This window comes from Camarhynchus parvulus, chromosome 2 (assembly GCF_901933205.1).
Source record: "Camarhynchus parvulus chromosome 2, STF_HiC, whole genome shotgun sequence".
Taxonomy (NCBI): Eukaryota; Metazoa; Chordata; class Aves; order Passeriformes; family Thraupidae; genus Camarhynchus; species Camarhynchus parvulus.
In genome coordinates, this window is record NC_044572.1 from 133,605,252 (window position 1) to 133,624,898 (window position 19,647).

At 36.9% G+C, this 19,647-nt stretch overlaps 1 protein-coding gene across 1 annotated transcript in view; it reads right to left on the minus strand.

The window, feature by feature from the left end:
- The window catches only part of ANGPT1 (angiopoietin 1), a 153,922-nt gene extending 135,564 nt beyond the window's left edge, over nt 1-18,358 (minus strand). The window contains exon 1 of the mRNA XM_030943129.1: nt 17,705-18,358. Within this exon, the coding sequence (XP_030798989.1) occupies nt 17,705-18,001 (297 nt within the window). The 5' untranslated portion in view covers nt 18,002-18,358. The remainder of the gene's footprint in view (nt 1-17,704) is intronic.
- Between the last annotated feature and the right edge of the window lie 1,289 nt (nt 18,359-19,647).

The window sequence follows — 19,647 nt, forward strand, 5'->3', positions numbered from 1 at the left end:
ATGGCATCATTGTAGCATTCCTGAGTGGCTTGGCCCTTTCTCCATGGGTCAGAATCTCTCCTTCCTTAGCTCCAGCCAAACCTCTCTGTTCAGCCACTGCCTCATCTTTCTGCATGTGTCACTTGACAAACAGAACTAGATGTCAAATGCTTTGGTATTTCCATGCGAGAGTGTTGCTGAGGATTTGTTGCACCACAGCACTGCTCCTTTGCACATCAGGGCTGGTCTCTTCAGAAATACAAAAACGGCCATTTTAAAAATTGAGTAAGAAAAGGAAATAGCATGGATGTGTGCAGGAGGTCTGACCAGTTTAATTTTCATTCCAATAAAGTAGTCCAATTCATCAAGGAGGCATCAAGATGCATTGAAAATGAGGTTTTAGAGCAAACATGAGCATTTAGAAGCCTACCTGATTTAAATAAAACCATTCCACTAACCTTGATTGAGCAGTGTAGACTTACACCTAATTTCACGCTATGAAATTAGCCCACAGAACCCAAATTTTTTGGACAGCAGTGGGAGGACTAACCTGAGAGAAGCTGGATATTTACCTATCTGTATTAGTGTGGAGAATTTTAATAGCTATCATATAAAAACTGGAGCTACCTCAGGTCGTAGTTTATTGTCAGCTGTACTTAGGTTTCTGAAGTGCCTAAAGGCACATTAGCTTGTAGCTTGTGTACCTTGGGTTTCCCAATGGGTAATAATAAGAGAATTACTGCCACCTCCAAGCTTTCTGGGGGCTATGAAGCTTATTCACTGACATTTCTAAAATGTGTTGGGATCCTGACCACAAAAGGTTGTAGAATGATCAGTTGTTGCCATACTTTAAAAAAGGAATGCAAGATTGTAAAGCAACCTGGAACCTCTGTCAATACTGAGAGAGCCATAATAGGTGTATGCATGGAACTTACAGAAATAACACTGCTTCTTTCATAGGGCCAGAAATTTAACCAGCAAAGTCTTGATGGCACTGAAATTGCTTGAGTTCCACCTTTGACATCACTACAGCTGGTATTTCTATAGCCAGAATCTTTATTTATATCAGAAAATTTAAGTAAACCATTTCCAGTAATCTGAAATATAAACATTACAATATTTTCTTCTCAAGTTTTTTTATTCATTTTGTAAATGTTGTTTAAAGCTAAAAAACCTGTGAATGTTTACTGCAATGAAATTTCATTTCTGCTAAAAATAGAAGTGTTCCTGTTCTACTATGTTGCATTTTATGCATATTATTCAGCTGTCATAAATTGTGAAGGACAAGTGATTTTTATCTACATTCTGTAATTAAAAGAAATACTGAAAAACTGCATGACTTGCTTCCATGTAATAATACTACAGAATTGTTTCTGGATTTAAGAACTAGGCAAACTATTTTATTCCATGCACAAAAGGTATCCCAAACAATGGCAATAACAGTCAAATTTTATTTGGAAACTATAGCTTTAATAAACAATTTTTCAAAAAGCACCACATAAAAGAATCACAGACATTAATTTCCTTAGTTGTTATCAAAGACAGTACAAGCTTAAAAATATGAGCAGGTTAAAAATTCAAGCAGAGAGGTCATTTATGGGGAGGGAGACTCAAGCAGCCCTTACAATTTTTGTAAATTTTATCTTGTGACCTTCACAGTAAGATTTTTTTTTTCTCACTGTGCTGCAGTGTAGAAGCACAAAACTAAAGTGTATGTGGGCTTGGTGACTTGTATATGGAATTAAAAGACATCTTTCTCATAAGAAGCCAGAGGGATGACATAAAGCCTTACCAATTCAGACATGGAGGCTCCAGCAAGTTCAGGAAGAAAAGCACCCCTGGTTTTCAGGGCAACTCTGCCCAGAGAAATTGTGGCTGCCCCATCCCTGCAAGTGTTGAAGGCCAGGCTGGGTGGGGCTTTGTGCAAACTGGTCTAGTGGAAAATGTACCTGACTGTGACTGTGGGGCTGGAAACAGATGGTCTTTAAGGTCCTTTCCAACATCAAAATTTCCATGACTCTGATATCCAGATATGCATTTCTAGTATGTCACTAAACAAAACACTGGACTGCTCTCATGTGTTCAATTGATAAAATCAGCAGACTTCTACAAAGTGATTGCCTTAGGACTAACTTGGGTGAGAGTAGAATCAGGTTCTGGTATTATCGTGGTGTATGAAGGAGAAGCCTAAATGTAATATTTGTGTACAGCCACAGTACATGGCTGTACAAGAAAAAGGATGCACTGTTTTGGTGTCCTCCTGTTTATCTGGAAACAGTTGCCTCTGCTGTTCCTTTTTTTTCTTGAAGATAGAAAGAATATGCATGTGGAATGTTGTTGATGTAGAAAAGAGCATGCAAACTGCCCCCACTGAACTAGAGGCATCTGAGTTCAAAGAGAACTATTTGTAACTTTTCTTCCAATGCCCTGGGTTTTGGTTTAATTAAGAAAAATAACTTTTAGCTGGCTAATTTAGCTCATGTGGAAGGGGAAAAAAAATCAATCTGCTGATTTTATCAGCAGGAAAATGTTTTCCAGTGACACTTCTTTCAATTCTTGAAAAAAATACAAATTTTTAAAAGAAAATTAAGATTAATTTATAAACAAAAAGATAAAAAAGAGAGGGATTACATTATTAAACTAAGAATTCTAGCCTCTTGGCTGGAAACCACAGCATTTTGGTTTACAGTTGCTCTGTACCATGAGGCTGCTGTTACCTGAGGTCTCAAGACCTCTGATTGGAGTCTCTATTTTAGGAGTTTGGAGAGTTTTCTATTTTAAGGTATTTTGAAAAAAAAAAACCAAAAAAAACCCCCACCCTAAGCCATTTCCGGATTGGTTTCAGCAAAAGAAACACAAAAAATGACTCAAATGTCCACTAGATGCCAGATAGAATCCAAGACTAAGTTTAAATTAAGATAATCTGCCTGCTTGAGTGCTTCTGTTTCAACAAGTATCTCAGTTCCTCTTTGGTATTTTAAAGGACTGAAAGGAAGAATAGTGAAAAAAAAGGTAAGAAAAGTTGTTTTTATATTCTTTTTGACATGAAATAAAAAGGAAATACTGAAAATATCTCTATAAAATTATTCTTATGAGATGTACCTCACGATCCCCCTTTCAGGCCTGGAGAGTGCTTGGAGTAGGCTGGATGCATACTGAAAGCTGTACACTGAATCCTATCCTCAAATGAACAAAAATATCTGAGCTTGTCTGCTTCTCACAGGCTGAACTTGAGTTCTCTTCTTTAAGCTACAGCAGATTGTTATTGGATTGTTCCATTGATGCCAGTGATTACACTGTTTCTAACTTATGCTGTTGTTCCAGGGCTTTCTAAAGGTGTTTGTTTGTTTGTTTGATTATTATAAAACTGCCCCTGCTCACAAATTTAGTTGGTATCTTTCTAGGTGTGTGGAGGAAAGAACTGGCTGGGGATAGAGACCATGTTATCATTTCATATCATGCTGTGGTACCCCACAAATTCATGTTGACACAATGCAATGATTGTAGAGCATATTGTGAGGAAGAACATCATCCATTTTTTTGCCTCTGATTTTCTATAAATAACAGACTTCAGTCTCCATGGGTGCCAGGCTAGTGTTTTGCAACATACCACTCCAACCCTTTAAAATTCCTCCTGACCATATGGGAATTTCCTGTTTTGCCAAATAGATTTGCCTGGATAGTACTGGGGTTTGTCTGTCTCTTACTAGAGAGAAATCTCCTTATGTTAGGGCAGAAACCTTTTGATGTAGGTGAACCCAGATAGCTGGTACCAGAAGGTAAACCTGGAACTTTTGAAAGTGACAGGAGAAGAAGAAAGGATGGAGTCAGCTTAAGTTGGGTGGGCCTGAGGTTGGGAAAACCCCTTTTGGGAAGAGATATTGAACTTAGTTTTTTCCTGCTGATTCACTGTGAGCAGCATCAGGACAAGCTCCATATGGATACACCAACATCACATTGCAAATGAGAGTCAAGACCTTTTTCTCAGTTTCTAATCCTCTTGAGACTCTTTAATGATAATAGTTTGGGTTTGCAGACTGTGTTGAAAACCTCCTTTGAGTTTTTGTTCCCATAGAAAATTACTAGCATTTCTAATTGACTTTTTTGGTAAGATCTTATGATAACAACACCTGGAAAATATAATAGCAGTGCCAGGCTAAGCCTAAGAGAAGCAAAACCAAAATTAATATCCATTATGATAGAAAAAAACACTGAGCAACTCTGACTTAGGTTGTCTCAAAACATAAAGTTTCTATTCCATTATGAGTAGTATTCTAAAAATAGTCTTCCTTCAGCTTTCTTATAGTCTTTCTGAATGATTGTACTATGGAAGTGAAAACCTGACAGCATTCAAAACCATGCTGATAGAAGTAACACTCAGCTGTCATTTTGAAACTTAAGCATAATGAAAATGGGAAATATACCCTAAAACACATTTTCAGTGTCCCATCATGGTGAGCTATAGCCCAGAGAAAAAATAAAAACAAAGACAAAACCAAACAGGACTAATTCTAGTGATGAACAATCAGAGTTTTGATCGTGATTTCAGGAACTTTGTATGATTTTGGTAGAAAAATAATGAATAAAAATGTTGAAGTAGTCTTTAAAAAGTCACATGAAAAAAGATGTCACACTTGGTACATATTTTATGGATCAAGAATTCATGTCTTAACTTCATGCCCATAATAGTGCAACAAAAACATTTTCAGTCTTGCTCAATTCTGCTTCCAGGAAATACCCCAGGGGGTGAGTGGCCAAATTACTAGATGTTTCCAAGATGTGTTGGAGTACTAAATCAAGGCTCAAGGAAACTTTTTCTTTTTCATTTTTTCCCTCTTACTTCTAGGGTTTGTAAGGCAGGTTTTTTTTGTGTGAGCTATTAATGTAGAACACAACAAATGCTCTTACTGGTTTAGCACTAAAGAAATACAATCACTAATCCTAGCTTTAAAAACTGAATTCTTGACAAGTTCTTTTATTTCAGTCCGTATTTAATTTTATAAATATTTTTACCGTTGGTACATCCATTTTACTTTAAAAGTCAATATATAAATATGTTGAATAAACAATTACATACTAAATTTATTTCTGTTTTGTATAGTGGCTTGTTCAGCATGTGCCATAATGGTTATCACACACTGACAAAAAAAAAAGGTATTTAATGATAAATGTTTCTTTAGGTAAGCTGTGCAAGGAATTATAATTCTCCTTTTTTTGAACTTTTTGTCAATTTTCTCTATAAAAAGTCTCTGGACTTCTCATTCTCTCCCACTTATCCAAAAGAATAAAATATACTTGTGCTTGTTCAGTGTAACAGTGGAATTCCAATTCAGTTCTACCCCCTGTTGAAGTCTGTGAAAAGTAGCTATGTCCTTGTCCTAACATTCCAATTATGAAATTAAAACAATTTATTTTACTTGGTTAAAGCTTGCCTCATGAATATTTGAGACATATATTCATATGCCTCATTCATATTCCACATTTGAGGACCCTTGGAGCATTTGAGGTCAAGTTCTTAGATCTTGCAAAATTTAAGTCAGCAAATTTGGGCAAATGCCTTTCCAGTATTCATGACCTCTAGTTCATCATCATAAACTGTCCAAGGTGCTTGACTGATGCTAGTAAATTGTTTCTTCACTTAATGGTATAAGCAGCAAACACGAATACTGCTTATGAGTTTATAATTGATAGCTGCAAGGGCATTCCTGGTGACAAAGTGACACATTAGCTACAACCTGTAATGCCCCACATGGTATTTGAGTTCCATTCAGCATTTCAGCCTGGGATGCATTTTAGATATACCTTGATAACCAGCAAAATTTGGAGAATTTCTGGTTTCCTCATTAAAACAGGATGCTGAGCATCTTCTCTTACTTGCTTTTATATTCTTAAGTTTAGAAAAAGAATTATCGTGTTCTTTTAAAAAAAGGAAATCTTATTTTGATTATGATGAGTTTTTCTTCAGCAGGCTTTACTACTGCTGAAATACACAGTATTATGACATTTGTAGGGCCACACACCTGTAAACAGTTTACATCTGCATTGTTTCAGGACATTTTACTGAACACCATGCTGTATACCAAAGTAATTTCTCAGTCTCTTCTGTCACATCAGGACAAGGTACCTGGTTGTGTGTACTTTAGTGTTAGGTTGGTACCTTGGCAGTCACAAATTTGTGGATTGTATCATTTACCCACCTAGGAATTTTTAATCAAATCTTCAATCAACCTCAAATGGACAGACTTATTGCTCTGAAGCACCACCTTCACCTCCCACCTTATATTTAGCCTTTTCTATATCTCTCTGGGTCCCTTACACTTTCCCTGAGCTGATCCTTCCAAGACTGATGGTCCACAGATAGAAACTGAGTCATCAAGACCAAGACATTTTGTTTCCAATTATTATTGAATTAATTCTGCTATAATCATCTTTTACCTTTAACCATAATCTTGTGGTACGTGGCAAACGCCTCTTCCCCTGTGTGCCTCTGCAAATACAGTTGTCTTGCTATGCTTCCCTGCATAAAACTTTGGTATTGTAACAGGAAAAAACAGTTATTTTAACAACTGACACGAAGGCAGAGGCTCTAATGGTTAAGCTGTGGGATGTCATGGAGGTCAACGATGTCAGAGGAATATACAAAAGAATATTTATTGCATCAGCCAGAATTCTTAGAAAAGCCAAGAGATCCAAATGGATCATTCAAGAAAAATGTGAAGAGAAACAACCTTAATCATCGCCTCTGTATTTCACAGGCTAAAGTGATAAAGAATTTTGCAGTCCATATCTCCTCCACACAAAAATAGCAACAGAGAAAAACCTTCTAGCAGAGCATTGATGGCCTTTCCCACTGACAAAAGTGACGCAGGAAAGATAGGTGGCCCTTGACCATTTATCTCTACTGTGGTAAGTCACACACAGAGTGGAGTATGAAGTTTTAGCCAAGGAACAAAGGGGAATAGTTCATTCAGGAAGAGATTAGATCATCTCTTTGAGCAATTTTCCTTCTAAGCAGATCTTCAAAATTCCAGGCACAGCACCAAAGGCTTCATGGTTTGGGGGTTTCCCATTACTGTGTTGATTTGCTGATGTGGCCTAGAAGGCTACTGGAATTTCCTGATGAGTTAAGACTGGGAAGGGTAAATATTTAACTATGACACAAATAAATACACTCAATACTTAAATGACAAAGCTCTAAATCCTCATTTCTGTTACTTTTATCTGCATATGAATGTCCAATATTTGAAAGGTTGCAGCAGTCTTGAGTTCTTTGGTGTTGCAGGAGACTTCAAGGAAACAGATTTTATACAAAGTATTTCTCTGAGATTTCAGAAATATTGAGTAATTTCTGCACAGGACTTTCAATTAAAAAAACCACATTTTTTTAGGAATAGTACTCTGATAGTGGTAGTGATATAATTATTTGAAGATCCTTCCTTTTTGAGACACAAATGCATGACTCATAAGAGAAGAGAAAGACGTGTAACTGACCCTATGATTCACCCTCACTATTACCCACACACTGAACTGATGGCAGAGTTTTAAAGAAATTATTTATTTAATACAGTTTTCTTTCCTTCAACATACTTCTGCATGAGAACTAAAATTCCTAGAAAATAAATACTGCTAAAGCTACTCAAAGCTGAATATATGAAAGTGAAAATCAGCACTGTTAAACAGAACCATGGGTGTTTTAATACAAATTCAAACATTCATTTAATACATTGCCTAGAAAAAGAAAACAAAAAAATATATCATTTAACAACAAATAAGATATTTTTTCCTAAATCTGCACTGTGCAAGACCATATTTGCAGGCAAGAGATTCCAAAAGAAAAAAAACACTTTTATAAACATAAGCTGACAACTCTAAAACATTCATAAATAATATGATCCAGAGGGCAGGCAAGTCCACAACAATCCTGAAGATAAATGTAAATGCATCTCTAGAGATTGTAAGAGGACTTCTCCTTTGATTTTTGCAGGTATTTAAAATATGTTCTGTGAATTTGGAGTGTATAAAGGTGAAATATTAAAATACATGTCAAAATATTAAATTTACATATCAAGATTCAGATTTTTTTCACCTACCATCAGGACATATGAATCCCACTTTAAAGAATGAATGGCCTTTGGTAATGACTCAAAGTTTGCTGCAACATTTAAAATAGTGGGCAGGACCACTCATCTGCCTCAAACTCAGTGCTTTTCTCTTTGAAACCTTGCAAGTTACATCTGCAGTTTTAGGTTGGTGGATCACAGATCAGGAAGCTAAAAGTCTGACTGCTAACAGTATTATCCCTAAGACTTAAATTTTGTAACTTAAATAGGATCTTTTAAAAAAATGTTTTGCATACAGAAAGCCTTTAAGGGAAGTTCAGATGTGAAAGAAGGAAGGATCAGTCTATAAATGGCACATCACCCTGCAGTAGAAATAATTTTTAAATTCAAAACTGATTAGCACCAATCTGATCATCTGTGAACTAGTGTGAAAGAAGCCATGCTGTCAAAACCAGACAAATTACCTTCTAAGGTTGTCTGCTCATACTCCAAATTTTCTCCCATAGTTCTCTAGTCTTGCCTTAATTTCATCCTGGGAGGAATGCCCAGATTTTATCCTATCTCTACTGTGATCTCTCAAGCCTCCTTGGTACAAGAGGAAGAGAAAGAATACCAGCACCCAAATTCTCAGGCAGAACAGAATCAGAAGAAAATTCAGCTAACTGGATCAAGTTAATTTTTGCTGTTTCCATACATTCCTATGTCAGAAGGAATGCCTGGTACCTCTATCTGCAACAAGACAACTAGAGACAACATGACAGACAAATAGCAAGAATTTTAAAAATAAAAATCCCCAGAAGAAGTGATGAAAAATTATAGCTATACACCTCTGACACTTTTCTATTAAAGAAGCAGATGTCATGCATGCATGGAGCACAGCCAGGTTTGTCTTGCAACATAGGCACATGTAAGGACAGAAACGTGCCTGGGATGGGGAGAACAAAAGTCCAATACTTTTTCCAGAATACATGAAAATTCCTGCTTCATATACATTCTGGAAGGAACAAAAGCAAATGTGCCTTTGTTAAATGTTTTTTCAGCAAAGCAGCTGGGGAATTGTTCACACAGAATTAATGCATGTACAACAAACAAGATTTCATCTTGCTGCCAATATTTTTTTTAAGCCAACAGGTCATTTTGAGGAGAACAGATTGATAGCAGGTACATTGGTATAAAACATGAAAATGGATTTAAGACACAACATTTAAAAACAAATTTCCAAGTATCTTAAAACCAAACATTCCAAAGACCAAAATGCATATATGTGTGCAGACATTCATGCTCCAGACTGAGTTGTTGAAGGGAAAGAAATTTTACAGACTTCTTAGAGAGCTTTTCATCATCCACTTTTTACTTACACATCTTCTACACAGATTTTCCAACTGCAACATTTTACATGGACTTTCAGCCTATTTCTCTCTCCTTTAAGAAAAGATTAGTAACACAGATCATATGATTCATCACATACTATCATATAACAGACCTTTAAAGTACCTCTCCTAAAGACACACCTATTCCACCACGAAACTAGCATAGTTCTCTTACTCTTACCCTTTTCTTATTATTTCCTTTTCTTTTCTTTTTTCATTTCTCCTCCTAGAAGCTAGTCAAGAAAGTTTAAGAAATTTTCTTCAAGGTAGCTCCATGGCCTTGAATACAGATTTTCTATATGACTTCCTCTAAGCAATTACTGCAATATCTAACAATTTTTTTGGTGGGTTTGTTCCATTTAAATCTGAAAGCAAATCATTTATATAGTGTAACTTGAGCATCTTTCTAGCTGACCCTGCACCTGTCTTGCTTTGACCATCTGCATCATATATAAGTTCAGTGCTGACTGTAATTCACTGTTAGGTCTTGTTTAGACAAGAAAGTTATGCTGGTTTGATTTGTATCAGTTTTAAACAGGGATAATTAAACTGGAGCAAGTCCCTGATTAGAATTCTTATCCCAGTTGAGTAGTGAATTACACTGTCTTATATTAAGCTGATTCCTAACTAAGATAATGAAAAGTGAATCTTGATCTTTGTGCAGAAATATTAATGAAAATGCAGTGCAAATGTGCAACAATTTACGGCATTTCTAAGTTATCCTTCCAAGTGAATATTCACCACCCTGGTGTTTCATAACACTGTCTAAAATATGCACATGTGGTTGCAGAAAAATAACCTTGTGTTAAGTACAGCTTGTTTCATAAGAAAAAGTTTTTTCTACAACATATGAAACCATTTCAATTTCCTTTTCCTGATCAAACTTCAACCCATTAACAAGAGAGGAAATTCTTATGCTACTGGGAAGACTTTTACACCAGGACTGTTTATTCAAGACACTTGAGCTGCTGGTGTTAAAGATGAGTTCACAGCAAACTTAAACCTTGATACTGGTTGTACAATGTCCTCATTTACTAGCTCTTCCTTGTCTGCAATTGTTGTAAATACAGACAATAAGACTGAACTAAGCTAAACTGTAAATTGAGATGAATAAAAGTAGACGGTTAAGTATCTTCACCTTCCAGATTTCGCTTGCAATAGGTCATGTAAATGACCCCAGTTTTGATAAAAACAAGTTTATGCAAAATTTTTGTTAATTTTGGCAAATTAATGAAATTAATTGTTTGTTAATTAACATTTAATTTTGTTAATTCACAAAAATAAACATTAGCATTGGATAACAAGGTATTCCTTGCTGGTCATGAGAATCTGTACAAGACTCAGTTCCTTGCAGATGGATACAGGTTGGAGCAGCAGCTTGATGAGTTTTAAAAACCTTGCAAGAATGAGGACTATTCTGTGAGCAGGACACAAATAACCCATTTAGCCAACTGCAACTTTTGATATTCTTGGCTTTACAGATGTATATTCATTGTATTTGTCTGCTTATTTTTTATGAACTTCTTTAGTTACTTATAGTTACTTTCCTTATAGCTACTTTATAGTTACTTGCCTTCCAAATGATTTTTAATCTCACAATTTTCTGTAAATATTGGAAACATTATTATAATACATACACTGTTAAGAGCACAAAATACTTTCCACAAGAAAGACTCCAAAAGCAACACAAAAAGTAACATATTAAGCCTCCCAACAGCATTGTGAAATTGAGTAGTGGTGCTAAATCTGTATTAGGGAAACTGGAATACTTAAAGTTTACAATTTCCTAGCAGTCACAAGTGAAGTCCATACTGCAGGCAGGGACAGAAGTAAAGCTTAAATCCATCACGCTTAACTGAGGCATTTAAATCAGTAAGCAAGCTGCTCAGGATTTTCCTGGGGTCAGTGAAGAGAAGCAGGGACTTCCACAGAACAGTTCAGACAGCTGAGTCTTCCTCTGGGCTTGCTGCTATCTCTTGACACAGCACTAAGAGATTCCCCACAGCAAAGAAAAAACTATTTGGGTAACTGGCATTGTCCTGGAGAAGCTGGCAGCCAGTGACTTGGACAGGTGCACTCTTTGCTGAGTTAAAAACTGGCTCTAAGACTGGGCCCAGACTGCGATAGCGAATACTATTTCCAGCTGGTGGCCAGTCACTCATGCAGTCCCCAAGGTTCAGCACTGGGGCCAGCCCTATTTAGTAACTTTTTTAATTAACTGGATGAGGGGATCGAGTGCATCCTCAGTAAGTTCACAGACTACACTAAGCGGGTGGGAATGTTGATCTGCTGGAGGGTAGGAAGTTTCTGCAGAGGGATCTGGACAGGCTGGATCTGTGGACCAAGGCCAACTGTACGAGGTTAAACAAGGCCAAGTGCTGGGTCCTGCCCTTGGGTCACAACAACCCCCTGCAGTGGGAACAGTGGCTGGAAAGCTGCCCAGTGGTAAAAGACCTGGGGGTGCTGGTCAGCAGCAGCTGAATGTGAGCCAGTGCATGTCCAGGCAGCCAAGAAGGCCAATGGCATCCTGGCCTGGATCAGAAATAGGGTGGCAAGCAGAATTAGTAAAGTGATTGTCCTGTACTGGGCACTAGTGAAACCACACCTTGAATGCTGTGTCCAGTTTCAGGCCACTCAATTCAAGAAGGAGAGTGAGTGGCTGGAGCAGGTCCAGAGAAGGGCAACAAAGCTGGTTTAAAGATAAGCTTAAAAAAGTGTTTAAAGGTGAGTTGTATGAGGAGCAGCTGAAGGAGCTGAGGTTGTTTAGCCTGGAGAAAAGGAGGCTAAAAAGGGACTTTATCATTCTCTACAACTATGTGAAAGGAGGTTGTAATGAGGTGGTGTTGGCCTCTTCTCCTGAGCAGCAAGTGACAGGACAAGAGGAAATGGCCTCAAGCTGTGCCAGGGAAGGTTCAGGTTGATGTCAGGAAAAAAGTTCTTAATTGAAAGGGTGGTTAAGCATGGGAACAGGCTGCCCAGGGAATTAATGGAGTCACTGTCCAGGAAGGTGTTCAAGAAATGACTGGATGTAGCACTTAGTGCAATGATTTAGTTGACATGGTGATGTTTGGTTCAAAGGTTGAACTTGATCTTGGAAGTCTTTTTCAACCTTAATGATCCTATGATTGTATAATTATAAGTTTGGGTGGGATGATGCAGACCTGACATACCCAACCTCATTGCTTTTCCCCCAGTGCTGTTTTTTTTTCTCCCCAGGACACACAGCACTGTGGAGTAGGTTGCTTGGTTGAATGGGAACAATGAGTTCTCAGCACTCTGAAAATTACATAGCATTTACTGTATATCAGTTTCGTTTAGAAAAGCTCTCAGTGCTCCAAATGAGATCTCCCAATGGGCATCTCGGTTGGACAATTCTGATGACTAATAAATGTAATATTTTATTGTTACCAGAAATTTCCTAATTATGGCTGTCATCACTGTAAATAAACACATTTGGTTCCTACTGAACATTATGATAAAGCCTTCCCTCCAAGCATGGGAAATATTTTTTTAAGTAATTTGCTACCAAATGTGGCAACATGTGAAGCTGTCCTTCAGTCTAATTCCCTGATCCTTCTGCTTCTAAAAAAAAGTTTAATTGCCAAATAAATTATTCTCCAATAATGTAAAGCTTTCAGGCATTTCCACATTTGAAGTATTGCCTCTTTCTTGTGGGTACATCAGAATATTCCAAGGACTTGAGCAATTTGACTAATAAAGCTTTGAAAAGCAGGCATGTTTTTGGCCAATAGATTTTGGGGGAATATAAGCAATTTTGGATTTACACTCAAACGTTAATCTTCTTGGAGCAAGTTTATTTACATCAAGTTACTTTTACTCCTTAAATTTGGATTTTATACGTATATACTTGCTCATTGAGTAGTACACTAAGAAATCCCACTCATTTGTATTCCACCCTTTGTTTCACGACATTTGTGGGAACTGCACTTCAAATATCACTAGGATGAGGCTCTCCTTTGGATATGAGAATTCATTGACTCCAAAGCAGAAAGGAGGACCCGGATTAATAAGCAGCCTCTGCGTCTAAAAAACAAACACAGGTTTGAGCTGGACACCAAATAATGCCCAGTTTTGAATGCAACTTTCTCACTGTTTTCTTTTAGCTCTGGTCTACCTAGAAAAAGGAAAGATTTACTGGAAGCCATTCTTTACACAGCTCTGTTAGTAATGCTCATACATGCAGAATAGCAGGTTCCAAATCTGTTGACCGCCTTTTGTTTGTGGGAGTTTCCAGGAGTTCATCATGCATCTCCTGGTTGCATTTAACATCCAAATATCATGTGAACTTTTAGGTCACATGTTACATTGCAAAATGCCCAATGAAAGATAATTATAAATAAAATGGAACTTTTAACATTTTTTCTGATAGTTTAACTCATGAAAATTGGTTTCTTAATATGAAAAAATTTTCACACACACACACGCACAGTGACTGTCTCCATCTTTATATTAACATAAATTTGTCTGATAGGACATGATTACAGGTCTTTAGATCTGTACTGCCCAGGGTAGGTTCTGTCACATTTTCACTCAGCTTGCTGTGTCATATTTCCACTCTGCTTCACAGCAAGAGTGACAGGTAAGGGATTTTCCCATATTCAGCAAACCATATAAAATCCAAGGCAAAAAATCAGCCACTCCACACATATAAGCATATTATATTTCATTGCAGAAAACAATAGTTAAGCCCTGATGGTAAAGACAGCGCAAAGGGACAGACTTTCAGTGGAGTCACAGCACACAGTGACAGACACTGGTCTTTCCAAAAGCCATGTGTTTCTACATAATGTCTGGCCCCCTCAAAACCTAGATCCCTTACCTGCTTAAAACCTAGGTGAGCATTTGTGTTGTTACTGTTGCAAAATAAGGAAGTCAACAAAGACCACAAAAATAATTTTGTATATTTATTCTGAGAATGAACTTTAGACTATCAAATGGTTACAGATATCCCAGAAAAACTGCTCATAATGTGTTTCTTTAATGACTGAATAAAGATAATAATTTCATACTTCCTTGGTTATAGATGGTGAATAACAGAACTCTGAAGGGAAAGAAATTGAGTTATGGCTGCTTTTTTTCCTTTTTTTTGGTTTATCTACCTTCTTGTAATACTTGTATGTGTTAGCTTTTAATAGTATACTATCATTAAGCAATATTTTTAAGCTTTTATAGTACTCTGCTTAAATAATGAGCTAGAAGAAAAGAAGCAGTGGATCATGTAAAACTCACTCATTACTGTCATAACATTGTTTCTGCCATTTAGACGTCAGGAAAAGTATATGAAACACTCATCTATAGAGTTATCCTGAATGTACACTGAGTCCATCAATACTGTAAGTTCAGCAAGCCAACAGCAACTTCCTAAGCAAGACATGATGATAACATTTCATGTAACTCCTCTTTGGCAATCCTTAGACACTGCAACTAAATACCAAAGAGTGTCACGTGAGCCAGTCAGTTACTGCAAGAAAGAAAATGTGATGAACTGTTTGTTTTGAACTATCAGTATAAACATATTGCAGAAATGAAACCCAAGCTTAAACAATGGGGAAAGTTATCCGGTATTAAAATAAACAGTTCTAGGAAAATCTCTAAAAATGTTTACCAAGACATCTTCTTTTGTGGAGTTTCTGTGCAGAGCATTTTGTCATGTCCCTGGTTTGTCAGCCAACCCCAGTTACACTGATTATAGATATGCAAATTACAATGGACAAGGCTGGGCCTTAATTGCCTATAATTGGCTCCCCAAGCAAGGGCATTTTTATCCACAATCAAGCTTGTAGATCATCAAAGAAGCAATTTTGCATTAAGAAAATATATTTTTTTACAGAAAAGTATACTTGTTTTGCTTCCAAAAATCTGATAGTTTGGATATTAAATAACATTTTTAAATTAAAATTAAGGCAAGCCATGATTCTTACAAAATTTCACAGTAAGTATCTTTCAAATATCACAGAGGAGCATTTGTGCTCAGAAAATAATTCACTTTGCCAAACATTGGCTATGTAAATTTTTATTGGAAGTTGTATATATTACCTGAAGTAATAAACACAACACTTTTATATAAATCAGACTATTTATAAAATTCTTAAACATTCTTTCTGATTATAAGTATTCTCTTCCAGTAAAAGACCTGCAACTGTTAATTATTCTTTAGTTCAATCACAGCAGGTGCATTGTAAAATGCTGCCTAGTGTAGAAAGTTTAGGGGGAAAAATGAATGCAGAGTATAAAAAATTAGATGGAAGATACCTACGTAATATATTCATTACACTTGAGCATTATGCAGGTTTTGAAAGGAAATGAGTTATGGCTGAGATGCTTTGTAGTGGCAACAGCAACAAAGCAAATTCAGTATTCAGAGATGCTATAAAGGAGCTGCATCAGCCTCATTTGTTCAGAGCGAGACATGGTCCTTCACATAGAGAAACAGGTCCTTTCATTCCAAGGAAAACTGACACATGGGGATACATGCATAATCCCAGTTTTATGCTAACCCCTGGGAGCAGGACATTGGGGGCTGGGAGGGAAAGGAGGAGGGGAATAGTTCTGCCCTCAGCCAGTTTTACAATCATTGCAGAAGAAAACAGCCCTAATATAAACCCTTTTCACTGGGCTTCCTACCTGTTTAATCACTTCCCTCCGAAGTGTGAGAGGACTAACCCTCAGACATTCACACTCCAGAGACTCATATTTCCTCATGATCACTGTGAAACAGTGATCTTAGTTCAGTCTCTAGTGGACAAACACAGAATAAGTTAAGTCTTAGTAGCATGATTCAGCAGGCAATTTCCTCAAGTAAAATCATATGTGTATAAAAACAGAAAACAACTTTCCTCTTTTTAGTGCTTGTCTTAGCCTGCCAAGGCACAGTAAAATAATTTATTTTCCTCTACATAAAACATCCACTTATTTCCAGCCCTATATTCCCCAAGGTAGATCAAGACATTAAAAAATGAGGGAAGTAGTCTGAAAATTAAATGCTTGGTTATATTTTCTGCACAGAATCTTTTCTCTCTTGCTATGGCCAGATATGCAAGGAAACCAATATAATTTACCAAAAGCTTAGGAAATCCTCTCTAAAAATTCTAGTAGAGTTAGAGGGGTGGGGGGACCTGTATGTGCTTTTTTAACATATTTATGTCTTATGTACTGTCTGGATGAAACAAAACTTGTAAATGAGATAGGTTAGCAGCAGCTGTGCTAATATGAAGTTTCAGCCCAGCTAGTAGAGTCATTAGAATTTTATTGATGTTCATTCTTAGTAAGAACTTGTGTTGGAGTTAAATCCTGTATCTCTCAAGTGGGTAGATACAGAAGTTTTCTTGTACCAGATTACATGACTAGCTGCATCCCTCAATTGTGTAATTTTCTAAGTTTTGCCAGGTCAAAATGGCAGCATGTGAATGGGACTATCACAAATAGCTGTACACAGTCTGTTTATTTATTTTAACTAGTCAGCTACCCCAAAGCATTTTCTTTAGCAAGGTATGGATAATATCTGTGCAGGACATGTAATTTTACACACGTGAGTAATCATGCTGACTGGGACTGTTCATATGAGTGAAATTATTCACATATTTAAGCCTTTCAGACCCAAATTTCATAAAAATAATTACTTCTATTAAGTTACTGCAACACCTTGAAACCCATTTTCCCCTTTCTACAAAAGAATACACATATATAGACACAAATTGAAGCTGGCTGTCAAGACCAGTGTATTCAACACGGTTAAAAATGTTTACTGTGAAGTTTTAGAAGGGTAAATGCCTATATATTTTCCTGTTTCTTTGCAGCAATCAGCTGGGTAGAATAGTATTACAGGGTCTGTTTATGGAGGAACAATGATATTCTTAACCCAGTGCACTTAAATGCTGATTTTTGTAAATGCTCCCTTTTGCTGTCACAGTAGCAGGTATCCTGCATGACATCTGAGCTGAATCTGTGAATTATAAGTAGAGCTTATAAGAACTTGGTAAGCTCTGTCAGTAGAGTCCCTGGAGGATTTTTGTGTCCTCCGACTCACATGCATCCATAGTTTCTTGAAAAATGCCTCAAGAAGTCACATCTTTCAGTAAAGTGAAGAAAATTCAGCTCCCAAAAGCAATGTCACTAGGAAGGGTGCACTCTGGCTAAAACATTTTTCTCCTACACAGCCAAGAACTGTATCAGTCCTTATTAGTTGTGTTATCCTAGAAACTAATGAAAACTTTGAACAGCATAAACATCCCCCAAAGAAATCATTTAGTGAGAAACAAAAAAAGAAGCACTTACTTTTTGCAGCCACTGAGTGTAATTTTCCATCACATGTTCCAGATGTTGTAGTTTCTGGGAAGAGAAATCCTGTTCCACGTGAGGAGCATCTCTCTGAAGAGCATTTGTGTTGTACTGGTCTGTTGTGCTTTCACGACAGTTCCCGTCCTGTTCTGGCAGAATGAAAGTGTAGGTGCACTGCCCGTGCTGAACCCGGTTAAATCTTCTCCCACTGCCTTCTGGACCCCGACGCTGGTTAGTACAGCCTACAAGAGCAAGAATCACTGCCAGGAAAGCAAAGGAAAAGAAAACTGACATGTTATTATTACTTTCCTTTCCTGCTTTAAGAAAAACTTTTTCTTCCTCTTTCTTTAAATTTGTTCTTAATTTCCCTCAAAGTCTTTAAAAAAGGATCAGAGCAGCACACTTTAAGAATCAAGCTTGGATAAACTGGTTGTTTTTTTTTTAAATTTCACTGTGAGGATAGCTTCCTTAGTTAAAATTGGGAATATTTATTGCATAGTAGCTAAGATTTATTGTTTCCTCTCTGTTACAGTCCAGCATGTAGCCTGCTTTAGTCAGCTGCATATGCATATCCCAGTCTCTTTCCCCTACACTATCTGCTGCAGAACTGCTATTTTCTCTCAGGCTTCAGTGAGTTTTATTAAGGTTGCACTTTCAAGCCAAGCTGGAAGCAAGCAGTCTTTCACAAGATGACTTGACAGGAATGCGTGTATGAGTGCGCCCCTATGCTAAGGATGGCTGATGGCTCAGTACAGAGGGATCATCTTACAAACTGGCTGGATGCATGACCTCAATCCTGCATGTCTGCCCAGCCCCTGCTGCACACAACTGCTGGGGGCTTTGGGCAAATTCACGTCATTTTAATAAGTAAGTCAGTCCACCTTAATACACTTCATATGTTTGCACTGACCTATTAAAATGTAGATAAAGTGTAGAAGTTTGTTGTAATCCCTCTGTAAATATACAAAGCAGTGAAATTAAAAATACTTTCAGTTCTGCTCTGAACTGTATCTATTAAAGAATTCTAGGTCGGGCTTACGACACTTACAGGAAGAAAAAGTTAAGTTTAACCCTCACTAGGTTTATCTAATTTTCTAAGACAGTTCTGTTTCTTTAACAGCTTTCAGAGAGCTGTTTTACATCTTATATTGAAGTTAGGGTTACCAAATAGTAATTGCAAAAGGCAGTTCAGAAGGATAATAATTTTCTGTGTTTGGTATCTAAATGAAGGTAACTAATTAAAAACCAGTGAGAGATGGTGACTGAACTATTCCAGATTATCTTCTGTACCACTGCATAGTTATCCCATGCATAACACCAACTTGCAAGTCTGTTTGGGCCATACAGGCACCCTGTGTTACATGTGGAAACTTCCTGTGGGGCAACTTCCTCAGAATAAGGCTGTGGTAATTGCTTAAAATACTATCTTAAATAATGCCTTTGGTATTTTCTAGAGACAAATAAAAAACGTACAGATTACAAACAGGACTGGAATATTTATGAAATTCAGAGGAATTTGGATCTGAGTTCCTGCACTAGTTGTTGTTAAATAAATATCAGCCAAAACTAATGTGGAGCACTTTGCACAATATTTCCCATGAAAGTAAGTAGTCTTCTAAATAGCAATAGTGTATCACTAAAAAAAAAAAATCAAGGAGATCTACTTGCATAAATACTGAGTGCAAACAACTTCAGCGCTCATGTAATTGTGACCTGTATCACAACTACCATGTCATTCTAAAATAACTGCCTGGAATATTTAGCCAGGCATCTGTCCTGTTCCCATGAAAACTATTCCTATTCAAACTGCAAAATATCTTGCATCTGGAAAGAAATCACTGCATTTGAACCAATAAGTAGTATTCCCTACAATAAAATAGAAAAAATGAGAAATTCATATGTTGCTCTAAATTTTTATATATCCAATATATAGAGAGAGG